This window comes from Macaca nemestrina, chromosome 15 (assembly GCF_043159975.1).
Source record: "Macaca nemestrina isolate mMacNem1 chromosome 15, mMacNem.hap1, whole genome shotgun sequence".
NCBI classification, from domain to species: domain Eukaryota; kingdom Metazoa; phylum Chordata; class Mammalia; order Primates; family Cercopithecidae; genus Macaca; species Macaca nemestrina.
The window spans coordinates 18,885,225-18,910,397 of record NC_092139.1 but is presented as its reverse complement, the minus strand read 5'-3'; the positions used below and the strand labels follow the sequence as shown (position 1 = coordinate 18,910,397).

General features: G+C 53.6%; 1 protein-coding gene across 6 annotated transcripts; it reads right to left on the bottom strand.

Annotated features, from left to right (window-relative positions):
- Nucleotides 1-3: 3 nt before the first annotated feature.
- Nucleotides 4-24,682, bottom strand: LOC105496465 (zinc finger protein 335). Of its 6 annotated transcripts, none has more exons than XM_011766911.3 (28): nucleotides 24,550-24,682; nucleotides 23,637-23,887; nucleotides 21,858-22,098; nucleotides 20,375-20,452; nucleotides 19,811-20,116; nucleotides 19,571-19,711; nucleotides 17,113-17,259; nucleotides 15,235-15,487; nucleotides 14,970-15,147; nucleotides 13,607-13,719; nucleotides 12,078-12,096; nucleotides 11,830-11,946; nucleotides 11,663-11,739; nucleotides 11,422-11,582; nucleotides 10,421-10,653; nucleotides 9,051-9,144; nucleotides 8,820-8,914; nucleotides 5,075-5,334; nucleotides 3,944-4,055; nucleotides 3,493-3,867; nucleotides 1,815-1,957; nucleotides 1,581-1,735; nucleotides 1,326-1,429; nucleotides 1,160-1,237; nucleotides 838-921; nucleotides 685-750; nucleotides 521-602; nucleotides 4-431 (listed from the first exon to the last, which is right to left on the bottom strand). In XM_011766911.3, exons 2-28 carry the CDS (start codon nucleotides 23,835-23,837, stop codon nucleotides 304-306), a joined length of 4,041 nt encoding a protein of 1,346 aa, XP_011765213.2. In that variant the 5' UTR covers nucleotides 23,838-23,887; nucleotides 24,550-24,682; the 3' UTR covers nucleotides 4-303. The 6 variants fall into 6 exon arrangements, with proteins under 6 accessions (XP_011765213.2, XP_011765216.2, XP_011765215.2 ...); XM_011766914.3 differs by lacking the exon at nucleotides 24,550-24,682 and having other exon boundaries at nucleotides 5,075-5,172; nucleotides 5,300-5,368; nucleotides 23,637-24,315; XM_011766913.3 differs by lacking the exon at nucleotides 24,550-24,682 and having other exon boundaries at nucleotides 4-428; nucleotides 23,637-24,316.
- Nucleotides 24,683-25,173: the final 491 nt, after the last annotated feature.

Below are 25,173 nucleotides of genomic sequence, written 5' to 3'. Positions count from 1 at the left end.
AAGTAAGCTGTTCAGGACTGGACTCCAGTCCCTTTATTGAGACTGAGAGGCCAGTGGGTCCACCCAAACAAAAATAAATTTCTATCCCAAAGCCTGCCTGCAGGCTGGGGCACCCAGCACGTCTTGGCCGGGGCCCATGGCTGCCCCTAACCCCAACAGCACAGGTCTGGCTCCCTAGGAATGAGAGGATGCTGGCTGTCCAGTATCTGGAGATGCTAAATGAAGAGGGAGGTGAGTCCTGGTGGCCCCCCACCCCCGGGAGGGCTGGCCTCAAATCCAGGATCTGTGTCGGGCCCTCAGGGCTCAGTCATCGGCCAGGGTGATGACGTCGTACTCGATGCCCTGGTGCTGCAGCTGTTGAATGTGTTCAGGCACTGCCTCCTCTGTGCCAAACAGGCCTTGGGCTTGGGCCATGGCAGCATCAGCCACTGCTGCCAGGGGAGGGGAAAGTATGGTGAGCTAGAGGCTCAGGAGCTGGGTCCAAACCCAGCCCTGTGCTCCTCAGGGTCCAGCTCCATACCTGTGACAGCCGAGTGTGCTGCAGCCTCAAGTTGAGCCTGTGTGACAAGCTGCTGGCCTGGGGACACAGGCACATACTGGATCTGGAGGGGAAAAGCTGATAAGATGCTGGCCTGCAGAAACCCTACCTGTGCCCCAGGTCTCCCTGTCCTCCCAGGGCCCTACCTGGGACTCCTGAAGGAATGGGGCTCCTTGTTCATACTGGATGTGTGTGATCTGGCCCTCCTGTACCTGCAGAGAGGAAGCCAAGCTGTGATTCTGGGAAGAGATCATGCAGCCCTTCACCACACCCCACCCTCATCCCAGGGTGTGGTCTACCTGGATGTGATGGCCCTCGGGGACCACAACATATTCCTGGGGGAGCAGGTGCTGGACACCATCCTGGGAGATGATATACTGCACCTGTGGGCGGGGGGGGAGGGTGGCAGTGGTGGCAAGGAGGCAGGTGCTGAGGCCTCGTTCTCCAGGAGCTCAGCTAAGAAGGCAGAGTGGAAGACTAGGAATAGCCACCAGCAACAATGCAGTTGTTGGCAAGCATGGACCCCAGGAGGGGTGGTTTGGAAAGTATCATTCCTCCCCAAGGTGGGTCTTTGGGAGGGTAGGTCACAGCTAAGGGCATCAACAGTAGCTAGCAGCTCACCTGGTTGTCGGAGGTCACCAGGTGCTGTACGGTCTGGCCATCTGCTGTGGTGATCTCTTGGATGTAGGTGGCTTCCTCCTGCCAGGACCAAGCCAGCTCTAGCCTCATTTCTCTACCCCAACCCCTGCCTGTCACTGGCCAGAGGGCCCCCAGTCCTGACTCTTACCTGATTGGTCACTGTCTGCTCCTGGGCAACGATGATATGTTCCTGGCCCAGTGCCTGCTGTAGCCGCTCTGGGCCCAGGACCCCGTGACTGGACTGGAGTGCAGCTGGGCAGAGAGGAGAGGATGCTCACACGTGAGGTCCAGGAAAACCTGCAATGCCCCAGCCTCTACTGTGCCCAGAGGTGCCTTTTGGGGCAGTGGCCCAAGTCTCTGGATCTACCCTGGTGCCCACCCTGTGGCCCCAGGGGCAGCTCACTGTGCAGGGTGGCCAGTGTTTCGTCATCACTGTTCAGGATGATGGTCTGGGTTGGGGTCTGGGTAGCAGCCCGGGCTGTAGGGGTTCCTGACTTCCTCCCATCAGGACTGTGCAGCCGCTGGATATGGAACTTGAGGTGCCCGTTACGGTTGAAACTGAAGGGGATGAAAGGTGGCTCAGGTTAGCCCCATCATACATGCCCAGCGGTCCCCACCCATCGGTATGTGGCCTCACCGCTGCCCGCAGAGGTGGCACGCAAAAGGCTTCTCCTTGGTGTGAGTCAGCATGTGCCGCCGCAGGTCCTTCTTATTCTTGGAGGCGAAACTGCACTGGCTACACTGGTGGGGCCGCAGGCTTGAGTGCTGCGCCATGTGCGCCTGCAGAGGGCAGAGTTGGGGGCATCAGCTGGGTCAGGAGAGATGGCAACAAATCCCCAGATCCCTGCCGACAGCTGGTCAGGGAACCAGGCAAAGCGGACCTGGGAAAACCAAAATCCTATGTACTAACAAGAAGCTGGGTAGAAAGGCCAAGCCAGATCCACATCTGGTGCTGCTGTGTCCTAAAAGTGAAAGGCCATAGGTTCGATCATTATTAGGTCAATTGGAAAATTTCAGTTTACCCATATGTAACTTAGAGGTGTTGGATGAGGGGACCTGTGCAGGTCCCATCGGGCTTTTTTTTTTTTGAGACAGTTTTGCTCTTGTCACCCAGAGGTGGAGTGCAGCGGCGTGATCTCAGCTCACCGCAACCTCTGCCTCCTGGGTTCAAGCGATTCTCCTGCCTCAGCCTCCCGAGTAGCAGGGATTACTGGCATGTGTCACCACGCCTGGCTAATTTTGTATTTTTAGTAGAGACGGGTTTTCTCCATGTTAGTCAGGCTGGTCTCAAACTCCCGACCTCAGGTGATCCACCCGCTTCGGCCTCCCAAAGTGCTGGCATTACAGGCATGAGCCACCGCGCCTGACCCGGGCCCTGATTTTCTAGGGTTGAGGCCTGCCTGACGGAGCCTCCACCTCTGCATCTGTAGGGGTGGGGCTCTAGGCCCTGCTTCCCTCTCTGACCTCTGGGGAGGATGCAGTGCGTGACTGGATCTGAAAACTGGAAATCCTCAGGCAAACAGGGAGGCCCCAAGCTGGGCTATGAACCTGCCCACTAGCCTTCTCCATGGTGGCTCCCCAACTACCTCAAACTTCTGTGCCCTCAGTATTCTAGACAAGTGGTCCCCAACCTTTTTGGCACCAGGGACTGGTTTTATGGGAGATAATTGTTTCACGGCATGTGCAGGGTGATGGTTTTGGGATGAAACTGTTGCACCTCATCATCAGATACTACTTAGATTCTTATAAGGAGTGTGTGATCTAGATCCCTTGTATGCATAGTTCACAATGGGGCTGTGCTCCTATGACACTCTAATGCAGCTGCTGTGACAGGAAGTGGAGCTCAGGCTAATGCTTGCCCACCTGCCGCTCACCTCCTGTGTGGCCTGGTTCCTGACAAGCCATAGATGGCTACTGGTCTGTGGACCAGGGGTTGGGGAACCCTGTTCCAGACGTTCAAGTCTCCCTAGCCATGCCTCTCTCTCACACCTCTGTGCCTTTGCTCTTGGAGGCCCAGCTTGGCCATCCCTCCTGTGGCATTTTCCCCAGCACACTCAAGTTCAAATGACTTGCTCTCTGCACCCTTGGTTCACACTCGGAATACTGTCTGGCATTAGTCACATTGTGTCTGGTTTGCCTCCCCACCAGACCAAGCTCCCTGAGAGCTGGGACCTTGCTGAGTCATCTCTGACCAATCTCATCCACTCGGGGGCTGGGGCAAAGGATCTGGTTTGAAAGGGCACTCATTAAAGGTTTGTTATACAAATGTGTGGCCCAATGAATGACAGCAGAGACACAGGAGCGCCAGCACCTACCCGGACCTCGGGCCACTGGCGGGCACTGAAGGGGCAGTCGGGGCACTTGAAGGCACCAGGCCCAGCATGGGCCCGCTTGTGACTCTCCATCTCAGCTCGGCCAGGGAAGGCCTCGGCACAGATCTTGCAGGAAAACTTCTTTGATGCTGCAGTGGCTGCACACGGCGGTGAGGGGGGCACTGCCAGGCCCAGGGCTTTGCTGGTTGCAGGAGGTGGGGAGGCAGAGCTCGGGGGGTCCCCTACACGGTGGGTGTTGGCTGGAGATGGAGGCTCAGGGCCATCTCTAGGCAGCCCCCCACACTGCAGCAGGGGCCATTTGGCACCAGAGGCCAGAGCATCTGGACTTGGGAAGGAGATGGAGCCATCTGCGGTGAGCTGTGGAGAGACAGGGAGCATGAGGTGCTGAGAAGGGGAGGGAGGTAGAGGAGTGGTTGGCATCCCCAAGCCTCACCTCAATGTGGTGCAACTGGGTACCATCAGTAGCCATGATGTAGTGGGTGCCAGCTTCTTTTAGGGTGTCACTCACAACCACAGTCTGGGCTGCCTCTCCTGAGGGTTCCTCGCTGTGGGCACGGAGAAGGTTCTAGGAGAAGATGGAGGGCCACAGGAGCCCCCTTCCCCAAGCAACAGGCATCAACTGAGGGATGACTGTCACCAAAGATGGACTCAAGTCAGAAGGGCCTAGGGTTCAACTGTGGCTCTGCCCTGTTACCAAATGACCCTCTACCGTCTCTCTTGTAAATGATTACAACTCAAGCATAGGTCCTTCTCAAAAACGGGTCATCCTTGTCCTCCTTGGTAAACATGGCAAGGTGGGGGGCACACAGTGAGGCAGAGAGGTCCAACCCAAGTCTGGCCAAGTTGAGCAGGACAGGGGGACCAGGCCAACCAGTAGCAAATGGTGAATCCACCACTAGGAGCTAGTGGAGGAGGCAAGGCTAACAAGGACCTGCTGCCTAAGAGTAGAGAGCAAATGCTGAGACTGGCCGCCCAGGTGCTGGCCAAGGGCATGGGCCTGGGGATCCTGACTCCCAGGCCAGCTGAACAATTTGGCACTTGGATTCAGGGCTTCCTCAGATGGCCTAAGAGTTTGGTGAACATAAACATGCCTGCCCAAGCTCATTCATTGTAGGGAAGCCAAGTGCAGGAGCCAGGCCTCAATGCTGGTAAAGAGGCCTGAGCTGCTTTGGAATGTCAGAACTGGAGAACACCTGGGATCACTCAAGAAGAGCACTTGGCATGGGAACCAAAGGGACCAGGGTTCAAATCTTACCTACTGCGTGTGTGGTTTCAGGCTGGTCACTTAACCTCCCTGGCCCATTTCCTCATTTGTAAAACAAGGGAAATCTGGATCTCATGGGAATGGCTTAGGTCCCATCATGACTGCCAAGTGCTTGGAACATGTAAGTGGCTAAAAAATGGTAGCTCTTGACCTCCTGAGAAGGGTAGACTCCACCACCAATCACTTGATGTGTACTGGGATTTTTGCCTCCTGCCAACTAGGCTTGGGTGGGGCCCAAATCGAACTGACCGACCACACCTACAAAAAGCTGAAAGGGGCCTTGCAGGCAGCAGGTCTCACCTGTAAGGTGTGCCAGGAGCTGATGTCCCCTCCTCCATAGGGGGTGCCGTGATGACACTGTAGCCAGTCCCACCAAATGGACCAGGTGCCAGGGTGATCTGTGGTAGGTCAGGAGGGCCTAGCTGGCTCTCGGCTGCCGCACCGCCCCCCGGCTCTGCCACATGGAGGGTGACCACCTGTGGAGTGGCACCTTCAGGGGAGGGCTGCCCACCAGGGGATGCTAACCCTGCTTCCATGTCCTCCGACTTCACCACGGCCACCTGCAACAGCACCAGGGGGCAGGATGGGAGGCATCTGTGGCAGAGAAGCAGGTATGCAAGATGCGTCTCCCATCTCAGTGTCCCAGATGCACCCACACACTCTAGTCAGACCAGTACTGCCACCGCTCATTTGAATACAAGTTCTTTCTAAAATATACTCCGGCTTTCCAAATCCCACTCAGCAACTGGAAATAGACCAACGGGAATAGGGCAGAACAGGTGTGCCCCCCACAAACATTCGGCAATGTCTGGAGACATTTCTTATCACAGCAGGAGGGGGATGGTACCGGCATGTAGTGGGGAGAGGCCAGGGATGCTACTGAACATCCCATAATGCACAGAACTGCCCCACCACACAATAGTATCTGCCTCAACATGCCAATAGTGCTGCAGTCAAGAAATACTGGGGATAACTGACACTTAGAAAAAAAGCTCCAGTGTACATCTTATTCTATAGTCGGCTTCAAATGGGTTGAAGATTAAAATGTAATAAATAAAACTTTAAATATATTAAAAGAAAATGTAGGTAAGTATTTTAGAATTGGGGTGGGGAGATTTTTCTAATCATGACAATAGAAAAACACATACAGGACACAAACGGGTGCTTTAGAAAAGGAATACAATGGTCTCTGAACATACAGAGAGAAGTTCAGTATCATTTACGGTCACACAACTTTTTTTTTTCTTTGAGACTGGGTATTGCTCAGGCTGGAGTGCAGTGGTGTGATTATAGCTCACTGCAGCCTCAACCTGCTGGGCTCAAGCGATCCTCCCACCTCAGCCTCTCAAGTAGCTGGTACTACAGGCATTCATTGCCACACCTAATTTTTTTTTTTTTTTTTAAGAGACAGGGTTTCACCATGTTGTCCAGGCTGGTCTCAAACTCCTGGACTCAAGCAGTTCTCCTGCCTCGGCCTCCCAAAGTGCTGGGATTACAGGTGTAAGATTGGTAAAGATTTATAAAGACAGGCCTGGCATGTTGGCTCACGCCTGTAATCCCAGCACTTTGGAAGGCCGAGGCGGGTGGATCATGAGGTCAGGAAATTGAGATCATCCTGGCTAACACAGTGAAACCCCATCTCTACTAAAAATACAAAAACTAGCCAGGCCTGGTAGCGGTGCCTGTAGTCCCAGCTGCTCGGGAGGCTGAGGCAGGAGAACAGTGTGAACCCGGGAGGCAGAGGTTGCAGTGACCCGAGATCGCGCAACTGCACTCCAGCCTGGGCGACAGAGTGAGACTCCATCACCACCCCACCCCGCCAAAAAAAGATTTATAAAGATGGATAATACCCAGTGTATTGGCGTGAATGCAGGAAAATATACCCTACTGGTGGCCATGTATACTGGCATATCTTTTTACAAGGCTTCGCACCATACCCTCTGACCCACTAATAATTCTTGTAGGAGGCTTTTTAAAAATACTACAAAAATGTTGGCTGGGCACGGTTGCTCACGCCTGTAATCCTGGCACTTTGGGAGGCCAAGGCAGGCAGATCACTTGAGGTCAGGAGTTTGAAACTAGCCTGGCCAACATGATGAAACCCTGTCCCTACTAAAAATGCAAAAAAGTAGCCGGGTGTGGTGGCATGCACCTGTAATCCCAGCAAGTCAGGCAGCTGAGGCAGGAGAATCATTTGAACCCAGGAGGCGGAGGTTGCAGGGAGCCAACATCACGCCACTTCACTCCAGCCTGGGTGACAAAGTGAGACTCCATCTCAAAAAAAAAAAAAAAGTTTATGAGCACTGAAAATATATGTACAGTGAAGCACTGCTTGAATCAATATAAAATGAAAGAACCCCAGCCAATAAAGGACTAAACTATAACTGAGAACATCCATGTGATGGAATGATACAGAGATGCAAGATGTAGATCTTAGGAGAATGAGGGTAACTGCAGGTGCTGGCCAGGCCATGCATCACACGCTGTTAAGTGAAAGATGACGCTGAGAAGCAGCAACAATGTGATCCCAATTTTTAAGGAACAAAGGTCTAGGTGTTAGTATGAGCATGAACAAAGCCCTGAAGAAATTCTTCTGAACCCATTTACTGGGTATCTGAGGGGAGGGGAGAAATGCCAAGGACTTTCACCTTTTACTGAAACATTTTCTAATGTTCATTTTGTTTCTTTTTTTTTTTTTTTTTTTTTACATGGAGTTTTGCTCTTGTTGCCCAGGCTGGAGTGCAATAGTGCAATCTGGGCTCACTGTAACCTTTGCCTCCCAGGTTCAAGTGATTCTCCTGCCTCAGCCTCCCGAGTGGCTGGGATTATTACAGAGATGTGCCACCACACCCGGCTAATTTTGTATTTTTAGTAGAGACGGGGTTTCTCCGTGTTGGTCAGGCTGGTCTTGAACTCCTGACCTCAGGTGATCCACCGACCTTGGCCTCCCAAAGTGCTGGGATTACAGGCGTGAGCTACCATGCCAGGCCCGTTTTGTTTTTTACAAGCATGTGCTTTTGTAAGCAGAAAAACTACCACATGAGATTGGCATGGGAACAGGAAACAAATCAATAGAACAGAACTGAAGCCTAGAAACAGATTCCTACATATTTGGGAATCTAGTATATGAGAAGGAGGACACTTCAAACCACAGGGGAAGATACCACACCGGATGACTTCTGGAAAAAAAATCCATCCCTACCTTTCTGCATACATCAGAAATAAATTCCAGGTGGAGTAAGATTAAGTGTAAAAAAATAAACCCTAAGAAAAAAATATAAATGAATGTTTATATAATCTTGGGATACAAGCTGGAGGAGTCTTTCTAGGGATGACACCAAAGACAAAACTATAAAAGACTGATAAACTTTCCTATCTAAAAATGTAAAACTTCTATATACCCCTAATTGCCATGAACTAAACTCTATGAAGATTTCTGGAATTTATCATTTTAAAAACACTCTCCATCTTCTCATGAGGCTAAGAAACAGGAGGGGCTAATAAACTTCCCTCTGCCTTGGAGACCAGGCCAGATGTGAAGTGGGGGGCAGGGAGGGGCAAAGGTGCGGAACTTTGGGGAGGTGCAGGAACCAAGACCCCTGGAACTCAAGAGAATGGTCTGATCTGGAGGAAGCCCTGGGGTCTGCAGGCTGTGGGAGGTGTCCTGGAATGAGGGCACTCTTTTGGATGGAAAAGCTAGTTCAGACCCCTGTGGGGGCACCCACAGGCACATGGTGGCTGCAGAGGTGGGAGGAAGACAAAACAAGAACAGGGCCCAGATGCCACAGGGGCAGTGTGTACTGTTCCACCTGGCAGGTCACCAGTGGTTCCGGAGAATGGACGGGAGACCCCGTGGCCTCCCTGGCAAAGCCTGTTCCTCTCTGTGTTTGCCCACCAGACTTCAGCGGATCTGTCTCCTCCACTACCCTGGAGTTCCCAAGGGCAGGGCAGCTCTGATACACTGTTGTACTCTAGTCCCAGTGTCCAGTGCAGGGCTGGGTACCTGTGGAAGCTGGGAAGGGGAACAGGTTCCCAGGTAACTCACCTGCAGGGCTGTGCCCCCCAGTTCCCGCTGGGCACTCATGTTCAGCAGAAGATCCAAGGCTGTCTGCGTGGCCATCGCTGTCGACTCCTCGGCTCCTGGGTGGGGTGGGATCTAAGCCTGACAAAGTGCTAGAAAACTGGCACCCAATACCACCCCCTCTCCATCTTCCAGCCACCACCAGCACGCCTGCCCCTGCCCCACTCAGAGCTCCTGTCCTCCCACAGAGCTCACCTTGCTGGTAGATGATGGTGGCGCCGCCCAGGGTGTCAGGACAGAGCAGTGAGGGAGCCTCAGATGACTGGAAAGGTGTCGCCTCTGGGGGTATCTATGGGGTGGACATATGCCCACACCTGAGAGGGGCCGGCCCAGATTCAAGTGCCATTTACCAAGCGCCTCTGATCTGCCAGACATTTTACATCTGTTGGCTTGTTTTATCTTCATAACCACTTTTCTTTTTTTTTTTTTGGAGACAGAGTCTCCCTCTATCATGCAGGCTGGAGTACAATGGCACAATCTCGGCTCACTATAACCTCTGACCCCTGGGTTCAAGTGATTCTGGTGTCTCAGCCTCCTGAATAGCTGGGATTACACGTGCCCGCCACCCGGCCCAGCTAATTTTTATATTTTTAGTAGAGATGGGGTTTCTCCATGTTCGTTGGCTGGTTTCAAACTCTTGATTCAAGTGATCCACCCGCCTCAGCCTCCCAAAGTGCTGGGATTACAGGCGTGAGCCAGGACACCCAGCCCATAACCACTTTTCAAAATATACCAGCTCAGTGCTACAGATGAACCCACTAAGGCTCAGAGAGGTGAAGTGGCTGGCCAAGAATCCCACTCCTAATACATAGCAGGGTGAGGGCTTGAACCCATGACTGTGTGATTCCAGGGCCTGTGATCTACCAGCATGTCATGTGGTCCATGTTTCTGGGGATACTGTGTCTGCTCACATGGCAGAGACTGCTAGCTACCTATCCTGAATCCGTCCTCCTCTTCCTTCTTGCTAATAGAACTCTGATTTTCACCAGGGTGGCAATGTACCCAGCTCCAAGACATTTCTCAGCCTCCCTTGCAGCCCGGTAAAGTGTGGCCACATGACTAAGCAACGATCTTCAGGTGAAGTTCATGAGGAATGATGGATAGATGGCAGATATCCTTTTTGCCTCTCCCCCATCCCTTCCTCCTGCTTCCTGCCTGGGATGTGGCTGGGAAGGCTGGTGCTCCTGCAGCTATACCGGACCATGAGGCAACTACAAAAATGAAAGTCATAGGCCTAAGATGACTGGGCAAAGATATGGAGAGCTTATTCCCTTCTGACTGTATAATCACCACACCAGCCCTAGACTGCTGACCTGTGGAATTCTCGTATAAGACAGAATAAAAAACTGTGGTCACAGTTAAGTTACTAGTATTTCCATTCTCTATTACTAGCACTAGAAAGCCACCCTTACTCTAAGCTTAGGGCTTGCATATGTTTGACTCAGCGAGTCTTTACCACAGTCTCAAGAGGCAGGTATTATTCTGTTGCACCTCAATGTGCAAATGATGCTGGGGTTGGGAGAAGCGGCCTCACTCTGTCATCCTGACCCATGCCCTGACCTTACCTCAGGAGGTCCTGGGGAGCTGGGAGGTGGTCCAGGGGCCACACTGTGCTGCTGCTTCAGCTCCTCAATCTGCTGCAGAGAGAAGAAGGGGCGACGGCGGGAGGGGGGCTCCTCAGGGTGGCGCCTCCCCCATTCCTCGAAGCTGCTTGCATGTCGGCACCGTACGTGCAGGCGTAGGTTCTTCTTGTGCCGTGTGCTGAAGTGGCAGTACTCACAGGCGAAGGGCTTGGCCCCTGGAGGCACATGTTGGGGCAAGCTTAAGTCTGTCCATCCCTAGCCTACCCCCTCCAGGAATCCTTTCTTGATCCTAAGGATCTCTCCAACTGACTCACTTCCAGAGATTCATTCCCATATGCTGGCGAACACATGCCACTGTCTGTTCTGGTAGCCCAGGACAGAAATGAATCAAGGCTGCCCTCTGCACTCAACAGCCTTCCTGTGCATGCCTATTTGCAAGGTCATGTGACTACAAGCTCCTCCTGCGGGTCATCACAGGACTCTGGCTAACGGAACCCCTGGCTCCTTTTCTCTAATCGCCCCTAGTGTGCTGACCAGGTAGCTAAGCACCAAAGAAACAATGTTTGCAGTGCAGCTTCTGTGGGCCAAGCCAATGGCATTGCTTCTGCAGCTTCATCTGCCAAGACAGGGCCTAGAAGAGCCTCCTCTCCAGCCCCAGTGCCAGCACACACAGGGCTCAAGGAACAAATGGAGCTTACTTTCATCATAGTCATATGGCAGGCACTTCTGATTCCCCCATTTCATAAATATGGAAGGCTCAGAGAGGGCAAGTGACCGGCCCAGAGCCATCTAGAGAACAACTGGCCAAGCGGGCACCTGGGCTCAGGTTAGGGTAAATACGCCCATGGGAAACTCTCTTTACACTTGAAGCACTTGGGCTGTTCTGTGGCTACCGAGGGGGAAGAGGATGGGAGCTAAGCCTCTGATCAGGGGCAGAGGGAGCTGAGGGCTGGTGAGTGGGACTGGGGTGCACCCAGCCTGACCTGTGTGCTTAACAGCCACATGGGACAGCAGGAAGTCCTCTCGGAAGGTGCGGTAGGGACAAAAGCTGCATTTGAAGGGCTTGTCACTGACGTGGGACAACTGGTGGTTCAGCAGTGCCTTCTTGTCTTCACAAAGGAACTCACAGAACTCACACTTGAACCTGGAGGCAGTTAGAGGGAGGGAAGCTCAGTGATGCGCTGGGGACTGCTCCCGTCCCCAGGGGCCTCCGAGGGGATGTACCTGCGGTTGGCAACAGCCTGGATGTGTGTGAGCAGGTGCATTTTGAAGGTGTAGCGCTTCTTAAAGGACTTTCCACACTGTGAGGGGTGAAGAGCAGTGAGATGGCGATCACCCTCCATTACCCAGGGAAGGCCCTCCTCCCAGCCCCAGCCCTGGCTCCCACCCACCTTGTCACACATATGGGGCTTCTCAGTGCTGTGCGTCTTCATGTGCTGCGTGAGTCTTTTCTGCATGGGGTACACACGGCCACACACAGGGCAGGGGAAAGAGCTCAGCTTTGGAGTCTAGGAAGGCATAAGAAGGGGCCAGATGGAGAAAGAAGGGGAGGAGGGAGGATAAAACCTCCCCTCTCGTCCCCACCTCCACAAACAACCCCCAGGCAGGCTCCCTTCCCAGGCCAGCACCCCAGACTCACCGGATCTGGCCTCTTCTTCCTGGGGGGAAAAGGCCGAGGAGTTAGACCAGGGTTTCCCCAAACGCACTTTAGACCCTCTCACACTGAACAGACCCGGTCTCAGCTCTGAGCCTACTCCCTGCCAAGGCCCCTTTCTTTTAGAACAGTGCTTCCCTAGCTGGAGTTCACTGGGGAAAATGCTAAGAGGCGCGCTGAGAACAACATATTCTGCACTCAAATATATTTGTGAAATGGTACATTCTTTCTCTCTATCAATCACAAAATGTTATTTGCATATTAAAAGCTCTAAGGATCAGTTAAGGCCAGGAGTTTGAGACCAGCCTGTGCAACACAGCAAGACACTTTCTCTACAAAAAGAAATAAATAAATAATAAAAAATTAGCTGGGTGTGGTGGTTAGCACTTGTAGTTCCCAGTTACTCGAAAGGCTGAAGCAGGAAGATCGCTTAAGCCGGAAGATCACTTAAGCCTGGGAGGCCGAGGCTGCAGTGAGCTGTAATTGTGCCACTCCACTCCTGACTGGGTGACAGAGTGAGACTCTGTCAGTCAGTCAATAAAAGCTCTAAGAAATTCGGCAGGAGGCTGGGCGCGGTGGCTCAAGCCTGTAATCCCAGCACTTTGGGAGGCCGAGACGGGCCGATCATGAGGTCAGGAGATCGAGACCATCCTGGCTAACACGGTGAAACCCCGTCTCTACTAAAAAATACAAAAAACTAGCTGGGCGAGGTGGCGGGCGCCTGTAGTCCCAGCTACTTGGGAGGCTGAAGCAGCAGAATGGCGTAAACCCGGGAGGCGGAGCTTGCAGTGAGTTGAGATCCGGCCACTGCACCCCAGCCTGGGCGACAGAGCAAGACTCCGTCTCAAAAAAAAAAAAAAGAAATTCGGCAGGAAAGAGGTGTTGAACAGCTCTGCAAGCTGGTGATCCTACACTAATCTTACCTGGCCACAGAACCCCCCTTTTTTCTTTTCATTTTAAAAAAAGAAACCTCAAAGCATCTTGAGCTGGCTTTTCCACACACACAGCTGGAGCTGTCCCAGGGGATCTGTCTCCAACCTCTGCTCACACACCACCTCTCATGAAGCGAACTCCTACCTGAAGCTCCAGATCGACTTATAATCCTGTGAGCAATCATTAGGTGCCTAAGAACTTTTGTTTCTCTCTCTCAGGTGCACTCTCAGCCCTGTGAGAGATGAGGAGGATCTGGAGTCCAGAAGATCTTGGATCATTTACTGAACTTCTTTAGGTACATAATTTCCTTCAATCCCCTCAACAATTGCCCCCATTTGATGAGAAACTAAAGCTCACAAGAGGTAAGAGGCTGAGCTGGGGACCTCAAGGTCCTGGTACTGTCCTGTTCTAAGCCAAATGATCTGGGGTGAACTGCCTTTCTGCTCATGCCCGTAGTGTGCAGCAAATAGGGCTGGCTCAGAGCAGCAGTGCGGTAAGTGGGAACCATGGTTATCCTGGGCCTCCACTGCCCCACTCCACCTGGCGTCTCTCGCCCGGGTCCCTCCCACCCCCATACTGACCGGTCTCGGCTGTGCACAGCGGCGTGCCGAATGACGTCCTTCCGGTAGACACTGGTGTAGCTGCACTCGTCACACTTGTAGGGCTTGCTGCCCACGTGGTTGAACATGTGCTCCTGGGAGACAGACAAAAGGATAGTGGGCTGGGGCTTGGCCTCCTCTCCCATCCCCGTCCCTACCACACCTGTGGCCACAGCCTTAGGGTTGCTGCAGGAGCAGCTCACAGAACACAGGCGTGTGGACAACACACCCCGATGCAAGGGTCAAAGCCTAGGAAGGCCCAGGGACTCTCCCCAGCGAGAGCACCCACTCCGTGCTGGCTCACAACTTGACAGAGGAACCTAAGTCTCAGGGTGGAGGCACCTTGTGATGGCAGAGCTTGGAGCTGAAGGCAGGCAGCATGGCGCCACAGCCTCCACCTCTCCCACTGTGTCACAGGACATCCTCTCTGCAGAACCCAGAGAACAGCCCAAAGCACAGCGTGCACAGAGCACAGGGGCTCGTTCTGACCACCATGCCTGAAAGTACCCTCTCCCACAGCTGCCAACTTGCACATTGGCCAGGCTGAGCCACGGTTTCCTGGGTCAGTAAAATGGGACTATGGACACCTACGACTTCACTGGGCTGCAACAAGGATTTAATTATCCAGTTACTGCATAAAAGGCTCAGGGCTGCTGCAGGCCACGTGGTAGCTTGCGTTAAGGAGAAAAAGGAACCGTGGTTTGTTTTTTTTTCCCCCGCTCTTGTTGCCCAGGCTGGAGTGCAGTGGTGTGGATCTTGGCTCACTGCAACCTCTGCCTCCCAGGTTCAAGCGATTCTCCTGCCTCAGCATCCCGAGTAGTTGGGATTACAGGCATGCACCACCATACCCAGCTAATTTTCTATTTTTAGTAGAGACGGGGTTCCTCCATGTTGGCCAGGCTGGTCTCAAACTCCCGACCTCAGGTGATCCACCCGCCTCAGCCTCCCAAAGTGCTGGGATTACAGGCGTGAGCCACTGCTCCTGGCCTAAAAGGAACGCTTTTCTTGAGACACATGACTGCCATCTGCTGGAAATCTTTCTAACACATGGAATCAGATGAAAACAGTTTTACGGCGTCTGTGGTGGCGAAGATATGCTGCCGCTGTGCACTGTGCTGCCTGCAAAACTGCCCGCTGCAGCCTTCCCAGCACCTCCCCACATTCCTGCAGGCTCTGAGGAGCTGAGCGTTCTTCAGTGCACCAATGAGCCAGACACGCATCCTGAAGAGCAGCAGGATGGTGAGCCAGGATGCTCTGTGACTCCATTCTCCCTCAGTGGCACCAGCTGGCCTTTGCTTGCCTTCTTCACCCTCCCATGAGCCCCAATCCTCTTTGGCTCCCGCACCTTGAGAGAGGACCAGCGGCGGGAACGATAGCTGCACTGCAGGCACTTGAAGAGCTGGGGATCGCCAGCCTCATGGGAGTTGACGTGGAAGCGCAGGTCCTCGTGGGACAGAAAGCGAGAACCACAGATGCGGCACAGGAAGGGCCTCAAAAGCGGTTTGGGCGACTTGTAATAGTACCTGCAGGAAGAGGGTGTTGGGGAAAGGTCTGGTGGGGTTGGTGGCTTAACCACACACCTGCCCCACCCTCACCTCTGCTCCACATACTTGCGGTATTTCTTGCCTAGGAAGCGCCTGGAAGGTCGACCTCGGCGCCGGGGTGGAGTGTCATGCTCATCCGGGCAGGAGGGAGCTGCGTTCTCTGCATCTGACTGGCTCACACCAGCTTCCACGGGGGTCCTGCTTGCCTTGCCCATGGCCACCAGGTGTCCTGGGCCTGAGGAGCTGGGAGCCTCGGGATCCTGTGGCTCTGGAGGGCTCTGTCCACTCTGGGAACTCACTAGAGGCTCTCCTTCCACACCTGCCATGGACATGCCAGGTCACAAGCCAGCCACTGACACACCAGGACAGACATGGACAAGTGGGCCAGAGGCCAGCCAAAATATCCTCCTACCCAATCATCACAGACCACTGATGGGTGCATCGAGTCACATGACACAGACAGCCTTTGGTTAGAGGGCAGCGTGGATCCTACCGCCCAAGAGCCGACATTCTGTCAGCATGGTAGGACCTGGCCTGGATTAGAGCAGCGGCGAGAGCTGGGACTTTCCAGTCAGGAGACCTGGGTTCCAGGCACAGCTGTCACTGATGTGCTGTGCACCCACAGGCAAAGCCATTCCTTTCCCGGAGTCTCATTTGCCCCATTTATCCAAGGGAGGCCAGAATAGCAGCTTTGGTGACTTCACAGAACATTCTAAGGCTTGGAAAGCAACAGCAGTGCTTTAACACTGGCATTCCCTAGGGAGGTCAGGCAGCTGGCGAGGGCTGATGGGAGGGAAGGAGGGAGAAGACGTGACTTCCGTGCTTGCAAACCATTTGAAGTTTGGACGATCTAAATCTGTTACCTCTTCAAAAACATCGACAGTATTTAAATATTAAATATGTACTAGAAAAATTAACAATACAGACAATGCAGGTAACATTCTGTTTCTTGACTGGGTTATACAGGTGCTTGGTTACACAGATGTGTGCACCTTGTGAAAACTCACTGACCTAGGCAGAATATGTGTAATTTTCCGTACATATATGCCTCAGTAAAAAGGCCTTTTTGAAATAGAAACTAAAGAATAAAATAGGCCAGGTGCGGTGGCTCACACCTGTAATCCCAGCACTTTGGAAGGCTGAGGTGGGCGGATCACCTGAGGTCAGGAGTTTGAGACCAGCCTGGCCAATATGGTGAAACCCTGTCTCTACTAAAAAATTAGCTGGTGTGGTGATGGGCGCCTGTAATCCCAGCTACTCAAGGCTGAGGTACGAGAATCGCTTGAACTTGGGAGGCGAGGGTTGCAGTGAGCCGAGATCATGACACTGCATTCCAGCCTGGGCAACAGTGAAACTCCGTCTCAAAAACAAATAATAGTAATAATACAACTATTCTCCAACCATAAACAGCTGCCATTGTACTCTTTTGTGTGTATTTAACCCTTAAGCAATCCTAATAAGCATGCTGCTATAACCTCCATGCATAAATAAAGGGACTGGAGATTTAAGCTCCAAGTCACACAGACTGCAGGCGGCAGAGCCGGTGCTCACACCACGGCTGGGTCCTTCCTGTCCCCCAGCCATTAATGCTCTGAACCAGGGCTCCTCTGATAGTCCCAGGCCTCAGACTGACTTCTCTCTTCTTATTTCAGTCATATTTAAAATTTATCTTATTCATTCAGTGATAAAGACCCAAATTTCTCTTTTGTTATGACAAATTGTGGTGAAAGGCATTTCCATAAAGCTGAGATAGATTCCTGAGTCAAGGTTTCTTGAGCTTGAGTCTTTGAGGGCTTTCCCCTTTCCCAGGAGGCCTGCAGGTGACCTGGTTTGAGACAGCTGCCCTGCAGGGCACACTCAGTCCCCAGAACTCCACAGAGACAAGCAGGGAGTGAGGCCACTCCTGACCCACCCACACGAGCCCCTCCCAAGACCAAACCTCACCATCTGGGAGGTCTGAGCTCTCCAGGCGGGGCAGCTTCCGGGGTCGGCCAGGTCTCCTTCGGGGCCTTGGGGTACTAGGGGTGGGGCGCTGGAGCCGAAGCTGCCGGCCTCGGGGCTCATCCTCAGCTGGATTATAGTCGCTATCCTCTGTGGGGGACAGTAAAGTTGGTGAACAGTGGCAGGACCTGCCCTTTCAGCCCTAACCCCCTTCCCAGCTCACTTCCCCACCCCTGTGTACACTCCTCCTCCGAGCCTACAGTGATGCTTCCTCCAGAAAGCCCTCCTGGTCTCCTTTGGCTGACTTGGCGTTCCTGCCCTGAGCCCCTGAAGTTCTTTCTCTACCCTTCCTGGCACCTACCACTAGCTCATAAAGCACCTTCATGTGAATAGGGAAAAGGCACCCCTTCCTCCAGACAGTGTACAGTCAGTTAGAAAAAAGTTTAAATAAACATTAAAGTCCACAAACTCTACGGCGGCCCTATCCAAAACAGCTGCCATCGGCCGTTATGTAGCTATTGAGCCCTTGAAATATGCCTAGTCCAAACTGAGATATAATTAAGTATAAAATAATGAATTTCAAAAAATTGGTATTAAAAAACTCACCAACAATTTTATTTATTTATTTTTTGCATTTTTAGCAGAGACGGGGTTTCACCGTGTTAGCCAGGATGGTCTCGATCTCCTGACCTTGTGATCCGTCTGCCTCAGCCTCCCAAAGTGCTGGGCTTAAAGGCGTGAGCCACCGTGCCCGGCCAAAACACCAATTGTTATAATGACAGCATACTGAAATATTTTAGGGCCAGGCACAGCAGCTCACACCTGTAATCCCAGTGCTTTGGAAGGCTGAGGTGGGAGGACTGTTTGAGGACAGGAGTTTGAGACCAGCCTGGGCAACTCAGCAAGACAATTTCTTGGCTGGGCGCAGTGGCTCAAGCCTGTAATCCCAGCACTTCGGGAGGCCGAGATGGGCATCCTGGCTAACACGGTGAAACCCCGTCTCTACTAAAAAATACAAAAAACTAGCCGGGCGAGGTGGCGGGCGCCTGTAGTCCCAGCTACTCGGGAGGCTGAGGCAGGAGAATGGCGTGAACCCGGGAGGCAGAGCTTGCAGTGAGCTGAGATCTGGTCACTACACTCCAGCCTGGGCGACAGAGCAAGATTCCATCTCAAAAAAAAAAAAAAAAAAAAGACAATTTATTTTTCTTTCTTTCTTTTTTTTTTTTTTTTTTGAGACGGAGTCTTGCTCTGTCACCCAGGCTGGAGTGCAGTGGCACGATCTCGACTCACTGCAAACTCCACCTCCCAGGTTCAAGTGATTATCCTGCCTCGGCTTCCCAAGTAGTTGGGATTACAGGTGCCCGCCACCACACCCAGCTAATTTTTTGTATTTTTAGTAAAGACGGGGTTTTACCATGTTGGCTAGGCTGGTCTTGAACTCCTGACCTCATGTGATCCGCCTGCCTCAGCCTCCCAAAGTGCTGGGATTACAGGAGTGAACCACCACGCCCAGTATTTCTTTTTTCGTTTTTTTTTTTTTTTTTTTTTTTTTTGAGACGGAGTCTCACTCTGTCACCCAGGCTGGAGTGCAGTGGCGCGATCTCGGCTCACTGCAAGCTCCGCCTCCCGGGTTCACGCCATTCTCCCACCTCAGCCTCCGAGTAGCTGGGACTACAGGCACCCGCCACCGCGCCCGGCTAGTTTTTTGTATTTTTAGTAGAGACAGGGTTTCACCATGTTAGCCAGGATGGTCTCGATCTCCTGACCTCGTGATCTGCCCGTCTAGGCCTCCCAAAGTGCTGGGATTACAGGCTTGAGCCACCGCGCCCGGCCTCTTTTTTCGTTTTTTTAAGACAGGGTCCCGCTCTGTTGCTAAGGCTGGAGTGCAGTGGCACAATTACAGTTCCCTGCAGTCTTGACCTCCTGGGCTCAAGTGATCCTCCCAAGTAACTGAGACTACAGGCACATACCACTCCGGCCTAATTTTTGCATTTTTCATAGAGATGGGGTTTCACCATGTAGTCCAGGTTGGGCGACCCCGTTTCCACAAAAACTAAAAAATTAGCCAGGCATGCTGGCAGGCATCTGTAGCCCTAGCTACTCGGGAGGCTGAGATGGGAAGATGGCTTGAGCTCAGGAATTCAAGGTAACAGTGAGCAACGATCATGATGCTACACTCCAGCCTGAGCAACAGGGCGAGGACCTTCTCTCACACCTTTATTTGTATTCTATTTCTGTGGTGCAATTGTGAACAGGGCCCCCTGTGCTCTTTTCCAGTGTGCAGCCTGCACAACTGTACACAAAGGTCCTGGTCCCAGAGCACAACCTCCTCTGTCTTATACTGGAGGGACCTATGGATATGTCTCTGCCAGTTCCCCTTTACTGGCCCTCCAAGTGAAAGCTCAGTGAGTATGTCTAGATGGGCGTAGGGATGGCAGGCCTAGAAACCATGGTGGCCTACCCTCTAGGTCATCAATGGCTCCAGCGTCTACAATGTCGTCATCGTCCTCCTCCTCCGGTCCCTCTTCCTCTTGGGTCTTGGTGGAGGTGCTCCACTTCCGTAGACGTCCTTTTTTACCAGATGCTGCTGTGGCTGCTGCTACTGGGGGTGGGGGGAGGGTAAGACAAGCTTGCCATGTCTGGCTCCCAGCACCCCACCCCCACCCATGCAGTCCAAGCAGGTAGGCTGCTACTGAGGCACCTGGACGGAAGTGGCGCTCCCGCATGTGGCGCAGCAGTGTGGCCTTGGTGCTGCTCCGGTACTGGCACATCTTGCACTTGAACTGCTGCACCACCACCACCTCCATCATGGCCTCCAGGCTCTGCAGGTCTGGTTCTTCAGCACCAGAGGCTGGAGGCAGCTGCACCGGGGAGCTGGGCCCACCCTGTGCCTCCTCAGGTGGCTCCAGGCATGTGGATGTGGATGTGGGGCCATCTGCCAGGGCCTCAATGGCTGCCAGGCTGTGGGCCAAGGTGGAACTGGACATTGGTGATGTCATGGGGGCTCCTAGGGGTAGGTGAGGCAATTGGTGGGCGGTTACATGGAGGGCAGCACTGGCCGTGAGCTGTAGCTACCCCTCCTAGGCAGACCCAGGGAGTGCAGAACCAAATTCCCCACCAGAGGCCACCCGGTCAGTAGGAAAACTGAGACCCAGAGCCGTGGATACCCTGCCAGGGCCACAGAGGAAATCCGCAGCAGAGCCTGTCCTCATCTATCCCCCTGCCCACTGCAGGTCTTCCCTGATTCTGGCACCCGGGGTCTTACCATCATCTGGGCCCTGCAGGATCAGGTACCTCGTGGTCTCGGCCCCGCCATCCTCGGCACTGGTCACAGTGATGCAGCCTGGGCAGTGTTGGGGAAGGGTCACACCTCCTGGGGAGGGGTTCCCAGCAACAGGCCCACCCCCATGGGCCCCACTTTGGTCTGTGAGCAGGGCTGGTCCACACTCATTCTGGCTCCCATGTGTGACTGCAAACCAGCTGTGTCGCCCCCTGAGCCTCAGCTGACTTCCTTGGCAGGGCTGTCTGGAGGTCTAGTGTGACAAGCTGACTCAGCAGCTGGCCCACACTTACACAAGATGCCACAGCTACACCAGCTGCCCAGGCTTTGACCACCAAACCTGAAAAGTCCTCCTTCCTCTCCAAACTTCTCAAAGTAAAGGACTAGCTCCTGCACCGCTTTCTTAGGGCTAGCTTCCCAGACTATCCCAGGGCTTTTTGAGGTACTACAGTCTCTATAAATATCATTAACAAAAAGTGGGTACAGCACCATGTGTCATGGCTCATGCCTGTAATCCTAATACTTTGGAAGGATGAGGCAGGAGAAGTGCTTGAACTCAGAAGTTCAAGAAAAGCCTGGCCAACCCAGCAAAAAGGTGGTGTGCACCTGTAATCCCAGCTACCCTGGAGGCCAAGGCAGAGAATCCCTTGAGCCCAAGAGTCTGAGGTTGCAGCGCACTATGATTGCACCACTGCTCTCTAGCCTGGGTGACACGGCTCTCGAGTCAGACTGTCTGAGCTCATGGCCTGACACCCTCCACTGCTTGCTGGTGACAGTGGGTAACTTATGTACGTCCTCAGTGCCTCACATTTTTCTTTCTTTTTTTTTTTTTTTTTGAGACGGAGTCTCGCTCTGTCGCCCAGGCTGGAGTGCAGTGGCCGGATCTCAGCTCACTGCAAGCTCCGACTCCCGGGTTCATGCCATTCTCCTCCCTCAGCCTCCCGAGTAGCTGGGACTACAGGCGCCTGCCACCACACCCAGCTAATATTTTGTATTTTTTAGTAGAGACAGGGTTTCACTGTGTTAGCCAGGATGGTCTTGATCTCCTGACCTCGTGATCCTCCCGTCTCGGCCTCAAAGTGCTGGGATTACAGGCTTGAGCCACCACGCCCGGCCTCCTCATATTTTTCATGTGGACTGTGAACATAACATTCTTTACCTTTTGGGGTTATTGGGAGGATTAAATGAGCTACTGTATGTAAAGTTTAGAACAGTCCTGGGCACAAGGTAAGCAATAACAGTTTATATTATTTATTGAGAGTCTGTCGTGTGCCAGGCGCTATGCTGAGAACCTTATCGTGTTGTCTCATTAAATCCTCATTTACCACCGTGAGACAGGGGTGACTGTTTCCACTCTGCACATTCCGCATGGGAAAGTAATCTGCCTGAGTTCATGCAGCTAGGGTGGGCATAGCTGGCTGCAGGACACTGCAGGGAAACCCCTGTGGGGCTCCTCTGCCTGACTCACTCTGGATGAGGTCGGGCCCGATGGTGGACTCGATGATCTTGTCGATGGCTGAGCCCAGGTCCGAGGAGGAAGCTGTGCAGTCGGACACCAGCATGTTGGGGTCTGGGAGTGCACTAGAGTGCACAAGTGCTGGGGGACCGCCTGTCACCCCTGCCACTGGCCCATGGGACACAGACGACGAATCAGGGAGGTAGCCATTAGGCAGGGGGTCTGCGCTCGAGCTGCTCTCGGATACCTCCTCCTGAGGGGCATGAAACAGGGAGGTAAGAAGTTTAGCAGCAGGGTATGGGGCAGGGCAGCCTGCTAACTCCCACCTGCTAGACAGAGCTCTCTGGCCCAAGGACATGGTCAGTGGAGCAGCTCATGCCCTCAGCCCCACTGAGGACCAGTGACAGAGGCCCTCCAATCACAGAGTCCCCCCAGGAAAAAAGTCACAGGGTCCCTGGATCTCATCACAGGATACCCCAAAATAAGGGAAGGGACTCCTAAGCCACAGCCAGGGTCTACACCACAGCCAGGGGGAGCTATTGTCATTGGGCTTTTGCATAAATCATTCCCTCTGCTTGAAACTCTTCCCAGCATCACCCTATGGCTAAATCTTACCCAGCCTTCTCACCACCATTTAGCTAGTACCTCTTCTAGGAAGTCAATGCTGACTTTGAGGCCAAGTCAGGACTTCTTCACCCTCAGTGCTGCAGCTGCCTGTGTCCCCAGCACCACACCACTGTGGGGTTCATCATGCCTTGTAACAGCCTCCCTGCCAGACTGTGCCCTCCACAAGGGCCTGGAACAAACTTGTCTTTTCCCCTGCTGTATCTCCAGGGCCCAGCACATGCTGAGCACATGGTAGGCCCCCATCTCTGCTGAACTAATGAAACCCCAGGACCCCAAAGTGATGACCACTGCTGTAGACTTCTATCACGTGATATACTGAATATGATCACTATCTTGCAGATAAGAATGGCTAAGACATGTACTGAGTGCTTACAATGTGCTGAGCACTGTTTTAATTATTAGCTTTGCATATGTTAATTTATTTCATCCTCACAAAAACTCTATGAGGCAGGTCTATTTACCATTCCCACTTTACAGATGAGGAAACAGAGCTAGATGTTGGGTAGCTTGCTCAAGATCACACGGTTTGGAAGTGGCACAGCCAGGAGGAGACGGTTTACAAAATGTTTGCAAGAGGATGTCTGGTGGGAGCTCACAAGCACCTTTGAAAGCAAGTATTTCTGCTCTACTTTAGCCAGGAGACTGAGGCTCAAAGAGGTCTCCCAGTAAACTGGAGGCAGGACCCGGTCTTAACCCAGGACACCTGCCCATTTTTTTTTTTTTTTTTTTTTTCCGGTAGAGATGAGGTCTCGCTATGTTGCCCAAGCTGGTCTCCAACTCCTGGGCTCAAGTGATCCTCCCACCTCAGTCTTCCAAAGTGCTGGGATTACAGGCAACGAGCTACCACGCCTGGCCTAGACATCTGCCTCTCAAAGTGTGAGGGCTGTGGGTACTATAGTAGCTAAGACCACAGCCTAGATTTGAATCCTGGCTCTGTCTGCACTCGGTACCTCGGCATCCTTTTCTATAAGATGTGGAGAAAAATGGTATGTGTCTTAGAAGGTATGAAGCCCCCATTTTAGGGGCTTGGCTTGGTGCCTGGCTCACAGTAAACCAGAAACACCAAGTATTAGCTACAAACAAGCCTTGCTGTTTCCTCTTGGCTGTCAGGCACTGATGCTCGCGGTCCTTGCCTCCACCCACGCCGTCCAGCCCGGTCCATACCTGAGAGCGGCTGCCGCGGTCCGAGCTTTGCCCCACGCCAGAGTCATCGGCCTCTGCCTGCCCCGGGGCGGCCGCGGCGTCGCTGCTGTCGGCCGACACGGCTTCCGAGGTGCCCACATCCAGGCCGCTCTCAGAGGGCTCCTCGGGCCGGCCAGGCCCAGGGGCCGCGTCGCTGCTGCTCTCCACCTCGTTCTCCTCCATCGGATCAGCGGGCTGCCTGACAGCGTGGCGTAGGGTCTGGGGACTTCACTCTGCGAAGAGAGGTGACCGTGGCTGGAACAAGTGGGCCATCTCCCCAGCCCCGGCAACCGCAGCCCACCCAGCTGCACCCCTGCGCCCATTTTGCAGATGCAAAAACTGAGTCTCCGACGGGGCGGGGCTTCCTGGTGTATTGCGAGGGGAGCTCGGGACAAACTTGACGGAGAAGCTGTGCTTCCCAGGCTAAGGCCCTTCCCGTGAGGGTGGTCAATGGCTGGTAATCTTGACCCTTTCCCTCGCCCCCACGATTCTCGTGGAGCGTTTCTCTCTGTGAGTCCTATCCGGGCTCCGTGGTTCAGCCCTTCAGCCCCCGCGTCCCCCCGGGTTGCAGGGTCGGTGGTACAGCCCGCTGGCCCCCTGGGTCAGTGGTTCGCTCCCCCCGGGTTCCCCTGTGGAGGGGGCTGACAGCGACGGTCTCGGGGCCTGGCGACTTGGGGCTGTCCCCGGCGCTGCCTGTGCTCCAGGCCCGACGCCATCTTGTGGTGGCGCCGGGTTTCCGCTCAGGCAAGTGCGAGAGCGACTAAAGGGCCTGGGACCCCGGGGCCCTGTTCGGACAGCCCCGCCGGCCCGGGAACTCGCCTCCGGGTAACCTCGCAGTGTGACCTCACTCCACGGCAGGGTACGGTGGGGCCGCCTGACTCTACCCGAAGCTCACCTGAGGCTTTTGTAGCCACGTTCCTCTCTGACTCCGGCATCGACGAGGTCGCCATCCTCTTTCCCCCGCTGCGGAGGAACCCATCGGCCTATTGTAGGCCGGAACTACTTCTCCCGCTGGCCCCGGGAAAAACACATTTTCAGTGTTCCGGAAGGTCGCTCCGAGGCCTCAAAACCATAATCGGGTCTGAAGAGACTCTGAGATTTTATACGTCGGCTAGTATTTGGCATGGGGCCCACTATGGGTTGGGGACTACTTTATCTCCTGGCGGAGTGTTACATAGGAGTGGTTGTGACGTCATTCTGGGTCCCTTCCTGGGCCGCAGGGTTGGGCGCGGCGAATGCGGGCCCAGCTCTCTTGGGGCGTGGCTCCCGATGGCTTGGCCGCGCCCATCCTACAACAGCCTTGAAGAGCGGTGGCCGCGGGTGGCTTTGGCTTGTCAAAAGAGGAGTTTATGTTGTCAGTCATTTTACTTAACTCATGACCTATTACTTAGCGCGCTTCTGCAGCCTAGTCGATCTCTGTCCGTTAGGTTTGATGTGTTTTGTTGGGAAGGGAATGTATAATTATTGTTGTACAGATAGGGAAACTGAGGTGTGGGTATGGGAAGGGCTGGTCCAAAAT

Bases quoted from the DNA above. Each gene is read 5' to 3' on its own strand.
- LOC105496465 (XM_011766911.3), bottom strand. From the start codon at position 23,837: ATGGAGGAGAACGAGGTGGAGAGCAGCAGCGACGCGGCCCCTGGGCCT. The intron at 1,430-1,580 runs GTGAGCTGCCCC...CTCTCTGCCCAG, and splicing joins AACACTGGCCACCCTGCACA to CTGCACTCCAGTCCAGTCAC. The intron at 751-837 runs GTAGACCACACC...TCCTCTCTGCAG, and splicing joins CCGAGGGCCATCACATCCAG to GTACAGGAGGGCCAGATCAC.